The 18,321-nt window shown below is 35.7% G+C and overlaps 2 protein-coding genes across 2 annotated transcripts; one reads left to right on the plus strand and one right to left on the minus strand.

The window, feature by feature from the left end:
• Positions 1-251: 251 nt before the first annotated feature.
• Positions 252-16,520, plus strand: LOC128190478 (pre-mRNA 3' end processing protein WDR33-like). The gene is made up of 16 exons (XM_052862552.1): positions 252-428; positions 5,961-6,214; positions 6,457-6,525; positions 6,755-6,859; positions 7,098-7,193; positions 7,991-8,142; positions 9,582-9,679; positions 10,862-10,988; positions 11,776-11,930; positions 12,483-12,561; positions 12,786-12,896; positions 13,039-13,136; positions 13,385-13,465; positions 13,915-14,182; positions 14,791-15,242; positions 15,330-16,520. The coding sequence occupies exons 2-16, from the start codon at positions 5,969-5,971 to the stop codon at positions 15,986-15,988; spliced, it is 2,796 nt and encodes a 931-aa protein (XP_052718512.1). The 5' UTR covers positions 252-428; positions 5,961-5,968; the 3' UTR covers positions 15,989-16,520.
• Positions 746-4,732, minus strand: LOC128186745 (uncharacterized protein K02A2.6-like). Its single transcript, XM_052856622.1, has one exon. It carries the CDS (start codon positions 4,730-4,732, stop codon positions 746-748), a length of 3,987 nt encoding a protein of 1,328 aa, XP_052712582.1.
• Positions 16,521-18,321: the final 1,801 nt, after the last annotated feature.

Consider the following 18,321-nt stretch of genomic DNA (forward strand, 5'->3'; position numbering starts at 1 on the left):
CCCCCCCCCTCCCCCGCGCTCTCAGAATAATAAAAAAGAAAAAAAAGGACACTTTATGTTTGCTCTCGGTAATTTTTTTTTTTGTTCTAAGCTCAGTTCTGTACGATTCTTTAACTATTTAGGTATTAAAAATTCACAATATCTGCAGAGACATAAATAACATTTATATGTCTCTGGTATCTGTAAAAAAAAAATGGTTACGGAAACTCACAATTCGTCCGTCGATCATTTCAACAATTAGAGGTCGATAAGGATCGCTTCCGTTACGACAAGCGCCATTTTGTGGCTATTTTGTTGCTTCAAATTAAAATGTAAACCCATGTGTAAAGACATTGCCTTAGGCTTTAATCGACTATTACTCGAATAAAAGATGTTTCATTGGAAGTTTCTGAAATGATGAAATCATATTTAAACTGAGATCTTTATTGGTAAGCCATACTAAAAGTGTTGAATACAATGGAGGCAGCCATGTTAGTTTCTAATTTATTGACATGCACATAAAAGACAAAACCAAAGACGGATAACTTCCGGATTTCAAATAGAAAACAATTGAGTATGTGACATCCCTCTCTTTCCATCAAAAGCAAAATATTATGCATTTGTAATGAAAAATTGACTAGAGATTACGCAAGACTAGATTTTCATGCAAAAACAAAATACATAATTTCTAAACTCTAAATTACAGTTTTTTAATTGTTTTTGTTAATTTTTTCAATGTAATAGCTATTTAACGCAACACAATGAGTCATTCAATATAGTCACTGAATTTTGCTGGTGGTCTGACGGTCCTGCCTGAGCGCGTGGTTTGGGGTTGAACTGGAACAGGTGCGTTGTTTGGTTCAGCAGTGATGTTTGCATCTTTTTCATTACTGTGGTCCAAACGGTCCTGTAACTGAATGCTATCACGCAAATCTTCAGGATTCACACAATTTCGCATGCCATCATTTCGCGGTGCATTCTCAGCACGGTAGTTGGTTGCGCGAAGGTGTCTTCGGTTCCTACGCAATTTCCTTCCATCTGACGACTGAACAACGTAGGATCTAGGTGATGCATGCTGTTCAATGACTTGACCAGGTTTCCATTTTCCCTCTGTGTACAGAAATACTGCGTCTCCTGCCTTAAGCGGTTCCAATCCAGGTCCTGCATGTTTGTCAAATTGGATTTTATTATTCAGTTGGCGAGATTTTAATTTGGCTGCGATTTCTTTGGCATCTAATCCAAGAGGTTTTAGCAAGGGCGCAGAGGTTGGAAGTGATGTTTTAAGTCGGCGGTTGAGAAAAAGTTGTGCTGGTGATAATCCGATGTCTAGCGGTGTGTTTCGGTAGTCCAAGAGTGCCTTGAACAGGTCTTTAGATTTCATGATGAGCCTTTTGACTGTTTGTACAGTTCGTTCTGCCTGGCCATTTGATTGAGCGTAGTGTGGACTGCTGGTTACATGTTTAAATTCGAACTCAGACGAAAAGTCTTTGAAATCCGCAGAGGAAAACTGGGGTCCATTGTCGGTAATCATTTCATCGATGAGTCCGTATTTTGAAAGCAGCTCTTTTAAGCAGTTGACAGTTGTTTTGCTTGACAGGTTTTCTAGTTTTATTACTTCGGGCCATTTGGAAAAGTAATCAACGACTAGCAGGTAATGGTGTTTCTCGTGTTCAAATAGGTCTGCAGCTAGTTTCGACCAGGGCCGATCTGGTATCTCTGGCATTAGCATTGGTTCCTTTGCATTGATGTTTTGATGTTGTGCACATAGTCCACATGACCTAACTCGGTTCTCGACATCTGTTGACATGCCAATCCAAAAGAGAACTTCACGGGCACGTGCTTTGCACTTGACTATCCCAAGATGCGATTCATGAATCTTGTCCAGCATTGAGTTCTGTAGTGCTCTGGGTACAATGAGTTTGCTTGACTTGTAGAGAAGTCCGTCCATGACAGATAGCTCATCTCTGAAGGTCCAATAAGGTCGCAAGTTATAGGAAACATTGCTTTTTTCTTCAGGCCATCCATCCAATATGGCGTCTTGTAGTTCCTGTAGGTGTTCATCATTTGCAGTTTCTTTCTGGAACTTTTCGTACATCTCTTGTGAAATTGGTAAATGAGAAATGAGATGGATCTCATTGACATTGATATCAGGAACTAGTATTTCTTTGGTTTCAGGTAGGTATGATCTGCTCAGATGGTCTGCTAAGAACATCTCCTTACCAGGTTTGTACTTGACTTCAAGGTCATATTTTTCTAGTGCAAGTAGGAGTCGTTGAAGTCTTGGAGGTGTTTTGTGAAGAGATTTTTGGAAAATTGACTGCAATGGTTTGTGGTCAGTCTCTATGAGTACTTCACGTCCATAAACATATTCATGAAATTTGTTGCAACCATACACAATTGCTAGGGTCTCTTTCTCAATTTGAGAGTACCTCTGTTGAGTTGGCGTAAGTGCTCTTGATGCGTAAGCAACTGGTCTCTGATTTTGGATAAGTACTGCGCCTAGTCCTTTTGAGCTAGCATCAACACTAAGTGTAAGAGGTTTGCTCGGGTCATAATACTGAAGAATAGGTGCATTTGTAGCCATATCCTTGAGTTTAAGGAAGCTTGTTTCCTTCTCTTCATCCCAGTGCCATGCTGTGTTCTTCTCCAGCAGTTTTCTTAGGGGTGCACTGACTGTAGACAAGTGAGGCATGAATTTGCTGAGATATTGGATGAATCCCATAAATGTTTGTAGATCTTTCAAGCATGTCGGTTTTACCATGTTGCATACAGCTCTGATTTTTTCTGGATCAGGTTTGACTCCTTTGCTTGTGAGTCTATGGCCAACATATGTGACTTCCGATTTTCTAAATTCACATTTTTCTGCACTGAGTTTGAGATTGTACTCCATTGCTCTCTCTAACACTCTCTTCAATCTTGCGTCATGTTCTTCCTGATTGGATCCCCACACCAGGATGTCATCAATAATAGCTTCTGCTCCCTCGATATCCAAGACCATTTGCGAGATCACTTTCTGGAACACTTCTGGAGCCGATTTGATGCCGAAAGGTAAGCGTGTAAATCTAAATCGTCCAAATGGAGTGTTAAACGTGCATAATTTTGAGCTTTCCTCATCCAGTCTAAGTTGCCAGAATCCACTAGTGGCATCCAGTTTGGTGAATATTTTGGCATTTGGCATCTGTGAAATAACTTCCTCCACTGTTTTAAGAGGATAGTGTTCACGACAAATTGCTTTATTTAAGTCTCTTGGGTCAATACAAATTCTAATTTTGCCATTCGGTTTAATGACTGTGACCATCGAGTTAACCCATTCCGTAGGTTCTTCCTGTTTCACAATAACTCCCATCTCGGTCATTCGATCCAATTCTGTCTTGACTTTGTCCTTGATTGCAATAGGTATCTTTCTTGGTGGATGTACTACTGGAGTGACTGTTTTGTCTACACCTATAGTGTGCATGCCAGGCAAGCATCCAAGGCCTTTGAACAAATTTTCATACATGTTGCTATTTACTATGTCTTCCGGTAATGCACTAGGAGTTAAGCTGTAAATGCGTTGCACCATCTTCATTTCTTGACAAGTTTTTGCTCCAAGAATAGCTTGTACATCCTCTCTGACTATATAAAAGTCAACCTGATAGTCTTGATCTCTGTGGCGGCATGTAAGGGAGGTGATGCCCATAGGTTTAATGAGATGTCCAGAATATGACTTCAGTGGGACATCTTTTCTCCGGATTTTAGGTTCACTGCATGTGGCTTTCAATGTTGCCAAAGACATAACATTGCACTTAGCACCTGTGTCCAACTGAAATTTTACAGGTACATTGTTCACAAGGATTGTCTCTTTCCATTCATCCATAGTCAGAGAGTTTACTTCTTCTATGGTATCGATAAATAGTTCTGATTCACTTTCAGAGTTGGTGTTGTCATCCACGTGGAGTGTGTGGAGTTTATGTGGCTTCGGTTTCATAGGCTTGAATTCCTTGTATGTAGTTGATGACAAACATACTGAGGGAAAGTGATGCTTTTTGTTACATTTTGTGCAGAGTTTTCCATAGGCAGGACATTGTCTCGGTTCGTGTACGCCACCACAGTTTCGGCATGGATATTTTGATTTTTCAGATGTTCCCCTGTTGAATTTTCCAGAGTTTCCGTGACCATACTGAGAAGGGGTTTGTTTTTGCTTGGTAGCTACAGCATTTATTGAATTATCTTCACCATTCATTGTTTTCAACTGTGCCTTTGATATTTCCTGAGTTCTTGCAAAATTAATTGCCTTCTCAAGTGTCAAATCTGAACCCTCGTCGATACACTTAGCCCTGACTTTGTGGTCTTTAGTTCCAAACACAATGGCGTCTCTTATCATGTCATCCGCATCTTTGTATTCACAGTCTTTCACTAATAACTTAAGTTCTGTCAAATACTCCTCAAAAGTGTCCGAATCTTTTTGAACCCTGCTTAGAAACTTGTATCGGGAATAGATTTTGTTTGATTTGGGTTTGACGTGTTTCTCAAAGTTCGTATACAGTACGTCTAGTTTCTTGCTATCTTCCTCCGAGAGATCCCATGTAGAGTAAATGTCCCTACCTTTGTCTCCTATCCAGATCATCACGTAGTTGCATTTCTGGGCTTCCGATGCTTTTATAAGGGGGCCTGCAAACCAAAACTGGCAATGTTGTTTGAATGACTTCCACTGTGTAACTAGGTCGGGTGCATTCCAGTCCATCTTCGGGCTAGCTCCTGCTATTCCTTCCATTTTTCGTCTTTAAAAGGTGGCAGCGGTATGTTAACAATTTTTAAGATTGTATTTTTCTGCCGATGGCCTCTAATGATGGGCGAATTTTGTAGATTTATTCTGACACCATGTTGAATACAATGGAGGCAGCCATGTTAGTTTCTAATTTATTGACATGCACATAAAAGACAAAACCAAAGACGGATAACTTCCGGATTTCAAATAGAAAACAATTGAGTATGTGACAAAAGGTCGGCACTCTGAAACGTGTGCTCTTACTTTGTTCGACGAGAAGGTGAACAAAGTAACGCTTTAGTTTTTACCAGAATTGATTCTTTTAACCTCAGCTTACTTTTTTAGTTCATTGGTTGCGTATTTTAGTAAGAATTTGGGTTTTGGGGGAGTATTTTGATATAACGACATTTGCCAGAATACTTTACTGCAGTACTGTTATGATGGTTTTGAATTTTCATGATACCCGACATAGATATTTATAGTTCTTCCGATCTTGTCCACGTCTCTGTATAAGTGTCTGCTAGACACACGTTTGATATGGACACGTGAAAAACCCAACAACCAAAAACGTATGTTGTCAAGTTATCTTAAGAAAATTCTAGCTCTTCAATGACTGGACATTTCAGAAAGAATTAATCATCAATTCATGTTATCGTTCATTATGCAAAAGCAACACCAATTTGCTGGCAACACATTAAGATTAAGATTATTTTGAAGTTTGAAGCCATTTCGACAGAATTATTGCTTTTACTGGGTTTTGCCTTAGTGGAGAGGGGATGTCAGAGCAGTGTGCTCAAAAGTGATATGTGAACAAACTTATTTTGCTAGTAAAATATTAATGTAATGAATGATAATGCCAATGTAGTATGTTGTACTAATGAAGGGGGGATGGTTTACAATTGCAAGGAGAAATTACCCGAAAAAGTTTTTGCAATATTGATGTTTGTTTAACATAAAACTAGCTCTTTAACCAGTATGAAACAATGCAGATCACAGATTGTAGATTAAGAAATGCATGTACACATACACCATTACATGTAATATTTAAAGTTGAAATTGAGAAATGCTGAAAACAAAAATTTATTTAAAGCATTTAGCAGTAGTACAGCAAATCCTGTTATGATGGAAATGCAACATTAATAGGGAAAGAGAAATATAAACTGCTCATACTCCATATGTATTATATGTATTTTAATATTAGAATGAAAATTTTACTTTTTAATTACTTGTTTAGAAAAGAAAATGGATGACTCTGGAGGAGTGCTTACCATTCCAATGCAACCTATGCAGCCACCCCAAGGGTTTCAAACATTCCAGAGGCCAAATGCTCGGACATTTCAGAGAAGAGGTCCACCCTCAGACGCTAAAGGCGGAGCTCAGGATGGGGATACCTCAACAGGGCCTGTCATGTTTGATGGGAAACGAATGCGAAAAGCAGTTCATAGAAAAACAGTCGACTACAACTCTGCTGTTGTTCAGTATTTAGAGGTACATCTTTATAAAGCTTAGTGTACAAAATTGTTAAAAACTTCACTAGGACATTGTCACATGTTTGAGCTCGTTATACCAGAAATTGACCCAAAAATTTATCTTGTGATAAAATTATGCTCTCTGTATAGTGTATATTCAAAACATGTACTTAATTAAAAAGATCAACACATCTTATTTTTCAATCCGTTGTTTCCTTAATTAATGAAGATAGATGATACATGTACAAATACTTTTTACAGAACAGAGTTTGGCAGAGAGATTACAGAGATATGAGAGCCATCCAGCCAGACTCCTTATACCAAATTGATGTAAGTCAAACTAACAATTCACAAACAAAAAATAAAAAGAACCTCTACATTTGAATCTTTATATTTTCTTTAATTCAGTTTACCTTACCTCATGGTATATGAACTTTGTCTTTGAATTCAAGAGGAAAAAATCATGACAAGTAGTATTAATTTATGTTTGTTTTATTTTTGTTTCATTTTGACTATTCAAAACAAGAACCTCTGTATTTCATGAAAAATGTCTTTTCAGATCCCACCACCTATTGCCATGATAAATAACTCAATGAATTGTGTAACCACAAAATTTATTAGAGCATCTACCAATAAATTTAGATGTCCGATTTTTTGTCTGGCTGTAAGTATATACAGTATACTGCAAGTGTATGTCAACAGCTTTTATGTGCTGCAATTAGCACCTTGTTTTTTGCAATCTTAAAGATAAAGATGAGATTTCGCAATTTCAGAACTGTGGATACAGTGTAATTATATAAAAGGATAGAATTTTAAGTTTTATATATAATGCCTTAAAAATGGAATGACTGAACTAAGAGTTAATATTATAACATACATGTATTTTATCTGTGATTATACAGTGGACGCCTGAAGGCAGAAGATTGGTAACTGGTGCTTCTAGTGGAGAATTCACTCTTTGGAATGGTCTGACTTTCAATTTTGAAACTATTCTCCAGGTATTTACTGATACATCTATATACACATATAGCACTGCTATAGAAATATTATATATTTTGGAGAAAAATTTTAACAAAGGACTATTAAATATGGCCCCCTTTAATGAACATTATTAATTTACTGTAATACTTTGCTTCCTTTGTACAGATATACTTGTAAAGTTTTTTCGTAATTTTCATTTTGATTTAAATGCCCACACTGTTATAAGTGACAAAAACTTTGCTCTTGTTGAAAGCGTCGCTATCTATTTTCCATTAAAAAAAAGAAACAATAAAAAAATAACAAAAATAGGGTCACTTCTGACGCCGTATACTGCCAGTGAGTGCAAATAAATCAAATAAATGGATGAAAAACATATATCAACTCGTCTTTAAAAAACAACAATTTAATGTACATGTATCTGAAACACTTTTAAAAATTGCAAATTATGGGGGCCATATGAGACCCATAGTATATATATAGTTCTTTTTACGTATGCGTGTAAAGAAGACAGCTTAAAAATTTATGTAAATCTGTAGGTAACAAATGACCGACACAAAAGAGCAGCCGACCTTTTTTAAAATGGATTTCTAATTATTTGTCAGTCTCTTTGCAATGAATGCACATTATTTTTGAACAACCAATGTTTGTTATGTATAAATTATTGATTTTCAAATACTTAATTGAATATTTTTCAATTACTTAATTTGAATTTTGAATGGCTTTTAAGGATTTTGAGACATGCCATGTGTGTGTTTACATGTCGTAAGAAAAAGATAACAATCTGGTCATTAGGTTTCTGATTGTGTACTTTCAGGCTCACGATACGTCATGTAGAGCCATGCAGTGGAGCCACAATGACAATTGGATGGTGACAGCTGACCATTTTGGCTACATTAAGTATTGGCAGTCCAACATGAACAACGTCAAAATGTACCAAGGGCATAAGGAACCAATCCGAGGGATAAGGTATCACCATCTTCACATGGATTTACTCAGTTCTAGGATCCATGGCAATTCAGTTCACTTGTTTTTATGTGGTTATGTCCCGAGTCGTGCTACAGCTCTTCGCTGTAGCAGTGAACTTCACCACTCAGGATCTTCCCATTGTGGAGTGTCTAAGTGCCTGGTAATGGGAATTTTTCCTGTAACTTGTGTGCTCTGCCATCTTGAGGTTTTAATTATACAATGTTCTAGGCTTTCAGCCCTGCTGAATGTTTTACTTGTTCTCTATTTGATAAATCAGGCAGACTCCCGTGAAGTTACAGGAAAAATTTCCTATTTTGTGATAGGAGGTTGACATTGGTGTGCTAAATTGTGATAAATTAGGCTGTGATAGGTAACAATAAAGGCTTCAGCCCATTTATATGGCATGTGTAATAAGGATTTGTGCAATGAAATTCATTTAACTTAAGATTTTCTCAATAAAGGCTTCTTGCCCATTTTGATATAATTTTAATAAAGGCAAATATGCCCTGTTGGGTTTAATATCAATAAAGGCAGTTTTGCCCACAATTGTTTTTGATTTGCAATATTTGCATAATGCTCAGTTTTGAGATGAAATAAATAAAGGCACTAGCCCGACACATTTTCAATATATTAATGCCGATAATCATTTTGCCAAGTTATCAAGCACACCTAATCATTGTCACCATTAAATGGAGAATACATTGTTATGTTCTTTCCATTTTCTTGTCATTCATGTAAACAGATTCATCTTTATACAATGATATTATCATTTGTTCCAAGACCTTTTCTTATGAGGAGTCGGGATTCTCCACTAACTTTGAATTGTTTATATAATTTAAGCAATACCATAGCACTCCATGACATATATAAATGAAATCTTTTACAACAGGAATAAATAGTATTTCTTGAAGAAATTTCCCCATGGGGAATGTCTGATGTGATATACATGTACACATCCTTCCATGCATGAAAAAAAAGAATCATGAACATTTTTCTCTATAGGTATTTTAACTTTTGTGTACCACTTCTATTTTACAGTAATTCATTGCAAGTATTGATTACAGATCATCTATCTTGCATGATTTTTCTGTAACATTACATTGTTGTACATGTAATTCAGAAAAAATTCACACTATATATTTTTGCATAAGAAAAAATTACAAGATGAAGAAAAGAGGGAAGAGCACCGTAAAATAAAAATCATCCTTTCAATCACTATCACATAACTGTCCATGTTGGGGTTCAGAATGGCAGATTGTTTTAATTCATTCATAATTAAAGGCATTAAAACATCCTTCATTGAAGGCCTTAACTTCATTATGGTGACAATGACTGATGGTGGCCGGTGACATGGAATTGTTGTTTACATTTGTGTTTGTCTCTTGATACTTAATAAATTTCTATGGAGATGTTTTGTTTCCTTTGTTTTTCTGATATAGTTTTTGCCCATCGGATAGTAAATTTGCCACTTGTTCTGACGATGGAACAGTTCGAATTTGGGACTTCATGAAATGTCACGAAGAAAAAATTCTTAGAGGTATGTTGGGATATTGGTGGACATCCACCTAGGCTACATGTGAAATGTGCTAGCCTTAGAACATTTTTAATCATAGAATGCATTGATTGCAAAAGTGACCTGGCTGAAGGCATTTTGCTTGCATCTACTACCAGTAATAAAGGATTGAGTGCTGTGAACAGATATTTTTTGAGAGTATCCAGAATATAAAATGTAGGCACTCTTGCTTTCCCCATTTTGTGATTATTTCTGAAAAAATAAGATTCCTTATATAAATTGGGACATTTTTCTATACTCACTTTAAAATTTGCTTTAATGATAACTTTCTAAAATGGTTATGAATTAAAATTGAAGGGCAAAATTTAAACTAACCCGGTATAAAATTCATTTTTCTAATTTTCATTCATCTTGATAATTTTGTAAAGGAATATGAAACATAATTTCCAGTGAGGGTTCCAGAGCTTTATTTTTCTCATTAGAAAGAGGGTCGGTTGAGCAAACGAGGGTATTTATCTATTTCATACACATTCCACACATTTTTGCGGCAGACCTTTACATTGGATGATGGAGGAGGGTTATTATTCTACATAAAAGCAATTGTTCACTACCTTTTTCAGAACATCCCTGGAACATCCATTATGATTTATTCAAATTTACAGTTAATGATACTTTAGTGTATCACTTTTCTATCAGTACATTTATCAAGGAAAAAACCCAGGTACATGTAGTGAAAAGTATGTATCAATTCTCTTTCTTTTTATTCTTTTTTACAAAGTACAAAGTATAAACTCATAATTACCAGAATATGGTGTGGGGCATTTAGTCGGCATTGCACTAACTGACACAATACAAGCCTAGATAGAGTTCTACTTCTAACATTGATTTTTATGACAGAAAATTTTTATTGATGAAATTATTTTACCACCTTTCATGGCTGTGTTAATAATTTTGACCAAAAAAATGGGAACATCAGGGTACCAGTACATTGTATATGAATTGTATAAAATATATAAACTGTACAATAAAAGCAGATAGCTTCATGCTCTGTATAATTGGATACAGATTGTACGTGGATTTCAGAATACAAAGCATTAGCAATGTACTGTATGTATCATTAATAATGTATAACCTAAGGATTTTGGAGTTCATAGTGATCAGAAGAGAGACAGATTATTTGTTTTATTTCCTCGTTTCTAAATATAGGACATGGATCTGATGTTAAGTGTGTGGACTGGCACCCACAAAAAAGTTTATTAGCGTCCGGAAGTAAAGACAACCAGCAACCAATCAAATTATGGGATCCTAAATCGGGAACAAGCCTGGCCACAATGTAATCATTTCATATTGTTGTGTTTCTGGTTCTGATTTTCTATGCTAGATTCTCTGTTGAACTAAACAACACCTAAACTGATGATTTACATGTAAATCATTGTTTAATTCAAGTTAAAGGTCTCATAAGTATCAAAGTGTATTTTTCAAGGAAAATTATCGTAGTGTCTATATATATGGCTGGTAACATGGTAATGCACTCTGACACTGTTCTTGACATCCATGCATGTTTTAAAAAATGAGTGGAACATGCTATCAAATTTTCTGATGGATAACGAAAAACAGAGAGAGGAGCTCTGTTGGCTGTAATCTGTATCAACAATACATGCTGTAGTGTCCATCACTTTGGGTGGACACGTCACTATTACACTGTACTACATGTATACCCAGAAAAGATAATTATTGAAAATGTAGAAATGAAAATTAATAAATTTTGCAATTATGGCACAAAAATTTCATGATTATGAAAAGGCAATATGAAGAGTAAGATTTCATTGCCTGCTTGAAAATATGGACTATGTATGACTTTGAGATTGGTACAGATTATCTTTTAATAAAGACTCTCTCTCTCTCTCTCTCTCTCTCTCTCTCTCTCTCTCTCTCTCTCTCTCTCATATCCAATCTTTAAATGATTATCTGACCTATAAGAATATACCAAACTAAAAGAATTAAGCTGTGAAAATTAGATATACGGTACAAATGATAATATCAAAGCTCATGAAGTGTATCACTGAATAAGAATGGAATGGAATGCAATGTAGCTTATATTTGATATTTTACCCTCTAAGTCATGCTCACAAAGCCACCGTCATGGAACTGAAATGGAACAAGAATGGAAACTGGCTACTGACAGCTTCAAGAGACCATCTGCTCAAAGTGTTTGATATCCGTAACATGAAAGAAGAAATTCAGACATTTAAAGGCCACAAAAAAGAAGCCACAGGTAGGTTAAATTACCGTTATATCCTAATAAAGTTGACATGGATGAGATCAATACGCTTGAAGCTCAACATTTATTTTTTTAGAAGCAAATCATAATGTTTGCCATTCTGATTAAATTCTATTTTATACTCATTTTCATTGTGTATGCAGAAGATAGAAGTCATCCCATTTATATTTAGTATTGCCCAAATAAAGATAACAAAATAAGAATATTTCAATTCATTTCTATGTACTTTGGTTTTGTACCATACTGATGAAAGTTTTTGACTTGTATTGAAATACATGTATATGCATGTCCTCAGTTCCCAATAAAAGAACAGTGTTGTGGTTATTTCCACAACAGTTATTTGTATGCATACACTTTTATAGAAATGTACAAGTGTACAAATTTGAACGATATTATGACAAATTACAGAAGAAAACAAAATCTATTTCTTGTATGGACATGTTTATATGAAGTTGTTAAAAGGACATACAGTCTTTTGTGTACAAGTAATTTTGTAGATTTACTGTAAGTAAATGGTTGGATGATCACAGCATGCTTTGTTTACAGCTGTAGCCTGGCACCCCATACATGAGGGTTTATTTGTGAGTGGTGGATCCGATGGAGCGGTAATGTTCTGGAACATGGGGTTAGTATATATTTACTTGATCATCTACAGAGTAGGGATCAATGTTAGAACAACATATTTTTACAGTCTAGCTGTATTATACCAAGAAAAAACTTCCTGATATGCAAGGATATGGCTAATAAAAGCAGTGGTTTTGACTGTAGGCTCAGTTTGACATATTCATGATATTTAAGGTATCAATGTTTGAAATATCCTTGTTCAACTGTATGTGTTTTATTATACAGCCTTGATAGAGAGGTCGGATCAATGGAAGAGGCTCATGAAGGAATGGTGTGGAGTCTTGCCTGGCATCCAATGGGCCATATTTTGGCAACTGGATCAAATGACCACTCCACGTAAGTATTGACATCTCAATGTAAAATTTCAATATGCCGACTGATATATTGTGCATGAAAAGCAATATCTTAGAAATAAATAGACAATAAGCACTTTGATTTGTTTTGTTTTCATTGCATGTACAATTTGATATGTTTGTAGAAAATTCTGGACACGGAACAGACCAGGGGACAGAATGAGAGACAGATATAATCTGAATACATTACCCGGAGGCTCTGAGCATGAACTGGCTGAGTTTGGTAAGAGGACTTCAGATATGCTTCATATTTACAGTGTACTTTTTGAACAATTCTTTTTCCTTTCAGACAAATGACTCAGTAACTTGTACAAACTATTATTTACCAGTAGTCTTTACTCTTATGATACAGTAAAATGATATCAAGGTGAACAAAATTTAAACAGGAAATCGCAATTCTTCCAGGAAAGTTCCCTATCCAATAATAATTCCCTCATTCACACACATTTCCATGAATTCTCTCTTTTTTAGATCCTGATGCCACAGCTGGCCCACTGATTCCAGGAATGGGTCAAATTCCCTGTGGACCAGTTTTAGCCAGCAAAGAAGAAGGTGAACTTATACATCACACGTACATGAAAGTGTACACATGTTATTGTGATACTCAATATTTGGAAATTGACACTATGGTTCAAATTGAATTATTTTTGCAAATATTGTCACTATGAATGCCTTTCTTTCTTTAACTTATGGTAGAAGTCTTCAGTCGTATTTTAGGTACAATTTTTAAACCGTGAAATTAAAACCAATGCAATAAGACTTTGTGACAAATAATCAAATTAAAGCATCATGGTATTAAAATGACGCACTGTATCTAAATAATTTTACCAAGTAATTAAATTTTAAAACTTTGCAGAAAATGTTCTTCAGTGATGCACTTGTTCTTGCCAAATGTTTGTCCTTCACACAAATGCATTTAAAAATGAAATTTAATCTTCATTAAGTGAAGAGGAAGTACATGTAAATTACTGTGGATTGAATTATAGTTCTAACAATTTCAGAAAAAGAAGAAGAGGATGATCTGCCAGCTATTCCTGGTTTGGACTGGTCAGCTGATGAAAGCTTTTTCAAGCAACAAGAGCAGCCAAAAATACCCATCAAAAAGATCCCTTATGCTAAGCCCATCCCATGGGACTTTGAAAGGGCTTGGATGACCAACAAGTTACCTAATGCAGAAAAAGAAGACCCTAAACGACGTCGAGATAAGGATTGGGAAAAAGACAACAACAACAGGAAGGACAGACATGTGAGAGGAAAAGATCGAGACAGGTAAAGTCATGTATGACAGTACTTGTTTCCTTTACTTTCTGATGACATTTCAGCCCTAGAAAATGATTTATTTCTTTTCCTAAAATAACTGACGACAATCAAAGATATACTATGAAATCATTAGAATTCATGGTGGCTCAATTTTCATGGTATTTGTGCGTAGCTCTCCCCCAAGAATTTACATCCTCGACAAAAAGGAATTTAGAAAGTGTTATCTTTCTTACTGAAACTGATAACGGACGCATCCACGAAATTACATCCCATGAATAAGCAAAAAACCCACAAACCATGAAAATTGGCCTCCATGAACTTAAATGATTCCACAGTATTGGTTAAAATAGAATTAAAATAAGAAAAGGCAGGGCATCAATAGTTTAAAAGAAAATATATGGATTTAGAATAGTTTAAGATTCAAAATTCAAACATACAAATGCATAACACTTATCTAAACAATTTTACTTAAGAAAGGGAGGGTGATGAAAAGTAGAAAAATATTGTGTAATACATTGTAACAGAAAGATTTTTCATTGGAACTTAACCAGCCCACATAACAATGCATGACAGAATTACAAAATACTTAAGAGTATGTTTATTTTCGTGCCTTGCAGGAGGGAGGATGAAGATTGGCAGGAAGAGGAGTACGGTGAGGAGGTGATGACCCCAAATACTAACTTTGACAACAGGTCAAACCTTGGTCAAGGACCCATGGCTGGGATGAAGGGTAACATGCCACCAGGGGATCCAAATCAAGGGAGAGGCCAATTCAACCAAGGACCAATGCGACAGAGAGATGGAATGGGTAATAGTGCTCCCCCAGGGAATATGAATATGCCTCCAAATACCATGGGTCCAAAATTCAGGAATGATAGCATGAATTCTGGTGGTATGATGCCAGGTAACATGGGTCCTGGTGGAAGGAATGCACCACCTGGAAATTTTGGAAACATAAACTCTGGCAATTTTGGAGGAATGAATAACATGCCGTTTCCAGGTCCTGACCAAAGAAATGTGGGTCCTCCTGGACCAATGAATAATCCACCAAGATTTCAAGGAAATCAAGGTACGGATATTCTAAAAAATTTAATTGATTATCAAAATATGTTGTATGTATTCATAAGCATTTAAAAAAAATCATTCTTTTTATCAGGAGGACAGTTTGGTCCAGATTCATTCCAAGGCATGAACAACATGCAGGGAAATCAGTGGCGACCAAACAGAAATCAACCAGAAAACTTTGGTGGACAGGAGAATTTTCAAGGAGATAACGACTATCGCACTGATGTTGACTTTCGACAGGACAACAAAACTCCACAGAGTTTCCGGGGTGGAAGAGGTGGAAGATTCCAAAACAGGGGTGACCAGGATGAACATTGGAATGATGGCCCTGGGCCTCAGTGGAGAAACGACAGTAACATGCAAGACAACTGGGGACAGCAAGGCAGCGGAAACTTTAACATGGAGAGTGAACCTATGTATGATCAGAACTTTGGTGGAAACATGGGTGGCGGTAGGGGTGGAAGAGGACGAGGAAGGGGAGGGTGGAATGACAGAGGGGGAGGAGGGGCTCGTGGAAACAGGAATGATGGGAATTTTAATCCACAGGACTCATTCAATCGCAAGAGAAATTGGAACCAAGGACCAGGTGATAGTGACTTTAATAATGGACCACGTAACAGTGGGTTTAATGGAGGTGGTGGTGGTTCTCAAGGAGGCTGGCCTGATGAGCACAACCCAGGGGGAAGAGGGAGGGGAAGGGGGAACAGGGGAAACAGGGGCTTTAGAGGGGGACGCAGGGGAATGTCATAGCATTGTGTTGATCTCAATATTTTCATTTCATTTTGTCAGTCATGTTTTTTTGTCAGATTTTTATTTGGTCATTTGTTACTTAGAAATTGCGCATGTGTTTACCTGACAATTGATAAAACTGTGCCACTTTGTCATGAGCTGCAGGCTGTGTATTGAATATTTCCAAGAACAGTTACCAAATGATTAGAGAATATACATGCAGGAGAATGCATTATGGAGGTACACAAACTTAAAAAATGTTTTTTACCTTCTAACAGAGCGGAGTGCCTTGAAGTTTTTCATTTTTCTCATTTTTGGGGGATACTAGAGTACAGCATATGATTAAAAAGGAGTCATTTTCCTTTCTCATAATTGAATCATCATACATGTTTTTCAGGCAATTTCATCCTGCATGATAACTTCTGTAACTTCAGCCAACATTTAGTGCAGTGGCAAGGATAATTCTTTTCTTTGCACACATAGTAAGATTGAACTATTGTACAATATACATTTAAGAGAATCTAAAATAAATAAAACATGACAAAACATGCAACTTCTGAGTTATTATTTCCAGGCAAATAATTACCCTGCTAATCTTGAGATACTGTCCTGATAAAGATGGTCTCATAAAAATGATGCTTCATAAAGACGATGCCTCCTCGCGGTGAGCTTTGTAATCTGTGATTACCTATGTTTGGTGTTAGCTAGGGTACTAAGGGGTTATGATAATGCAACAGTTAATCCCAACCTTCTTATGGATTTTATAATGTCTTTAAAAACTGTTGAAGACTATGCCCTGTTTACAAACTGCAACTCATGTTATTAAGATGCAATGAGCATATTCCTCTCTTAGCAATTTGTAAAATATTTTTCCTCCTCCTCATTTTACATGTTCTTAGTGAACATGTCAAGATTAATAAATAAGAGGTTGGACGAAAGTGCTCAGTCATCGCCAGCCCTGTATTATAAACATGTTTTGCATATTGTCTAATATGTTGGCTATTAAACCATTACATTTGGTTCCTTCTCATATCATAAAGCAGTGAAGAGAAAGTCGAACAAAGGGTCATTCCTAGGAGATCAGTATTTTATATGACTTAAGCCTATTACTTTTATTCATGTTTCTTCAAAACTTTGAATAAGTTCTTTTTGCTTTATTGATAATTGCCACTTCATTAATACAGAAAACTTGTTTAGCATGAACACGAATATAGCGAATTCTCTGATATGGTGAAGTTTTTTTGAGTCCCCTGTAAAATTCTTATGAAATTTTTGCAAAAGTTTACGTTTATAGAGAATTTGGATATAACAAATTTACAGATAGAGCGAACTGATTTTGAGTCCTGTAGAGGTGAATAATAATGTAATTTAACACTTTAACAAATTTCTTTACAGTTAAAAAAGTTTGCAATACCATTAAACATAATAGTTTGAATGAATTTATTTTCACATAAATTCTTCAATATACAATTCAATTTTCAAAGGTATCAAAAGAATGTGTTTTCATTCTAAGCATCAATTAGCAAAAAATAAAGTCTGGTTAAAGAAAACATGTAAATAGTGAATTCGCAACAATTATTATTACGAATTTGTTATATGGATATGACGAATTACTGATATAATGGAGTAAATCAATCGGTCTCTAACACTTTGCTATAACTGAGTTTTACTGTACTAGCTAACATGGGTGTATTTAACATTTACATGGATGCATTACATCAATATGACCATTCAGGCCCTTATTTTCTATCAAGTTCTCAGAACTAAAGACCAAAAACTAATGCTTTGTGTGGTGACCAATAACATTTTGGGTGTTGCTAAAACGGGGAACGGAAAACGGAATGGAATGGAAATCGGAAAAAATACTGTGACGTTTAATGCTTAAATATTGTATAGATTGGACACAAATATGTACTTTGTATCTTTTATTCATAGTTTATGAGTGATTATTATCAAGAGGTAGCTCAATCATTTGATATCATTCTTACAAATGTCTATTAACTAATTCATTGCATTCAATTTGCTTGATAAAGTATGAAACGGAAAAATGAAATGTACACACATTGTGATCAAATAAGCTATTAAACTTTGAAATTATTTTCCATTTGTTATATTGTTGGAATAATAGTGTAGGGCAGTTAGTTGAGCCTTTGGTTGTGTTTTTCATGACTTTGAACCTTGCTTGGGATTTAAACTTGTTTTAAAAAATTCAAACATTGAATTTTTAGTGATCCATACTACCGGGTATATAAAAAATTCAATAGTAGCATGATATCAAAAACGTGACTGACGAACAAAATCCACTATCACTGGTAAGAGGTTTTGCTGCTACATCTGTTTGCTAATGTTTTCGT

The sequence above is a fragment of the Crassostrea angulata genome, chromosome 6 (genome assembly GCF_025612915.1).
Source record: "Crassostrea angulata isolate pt1a10 chromosome 6, ASM2561291v2, whole genome shotgun sequence".
NCBI classification, from domain to species: Eukaryota; Metazoa; Mollusca; class Bivalvia; order Ostreida; family Ostreidae; genus Magallana; species Magallana angulata.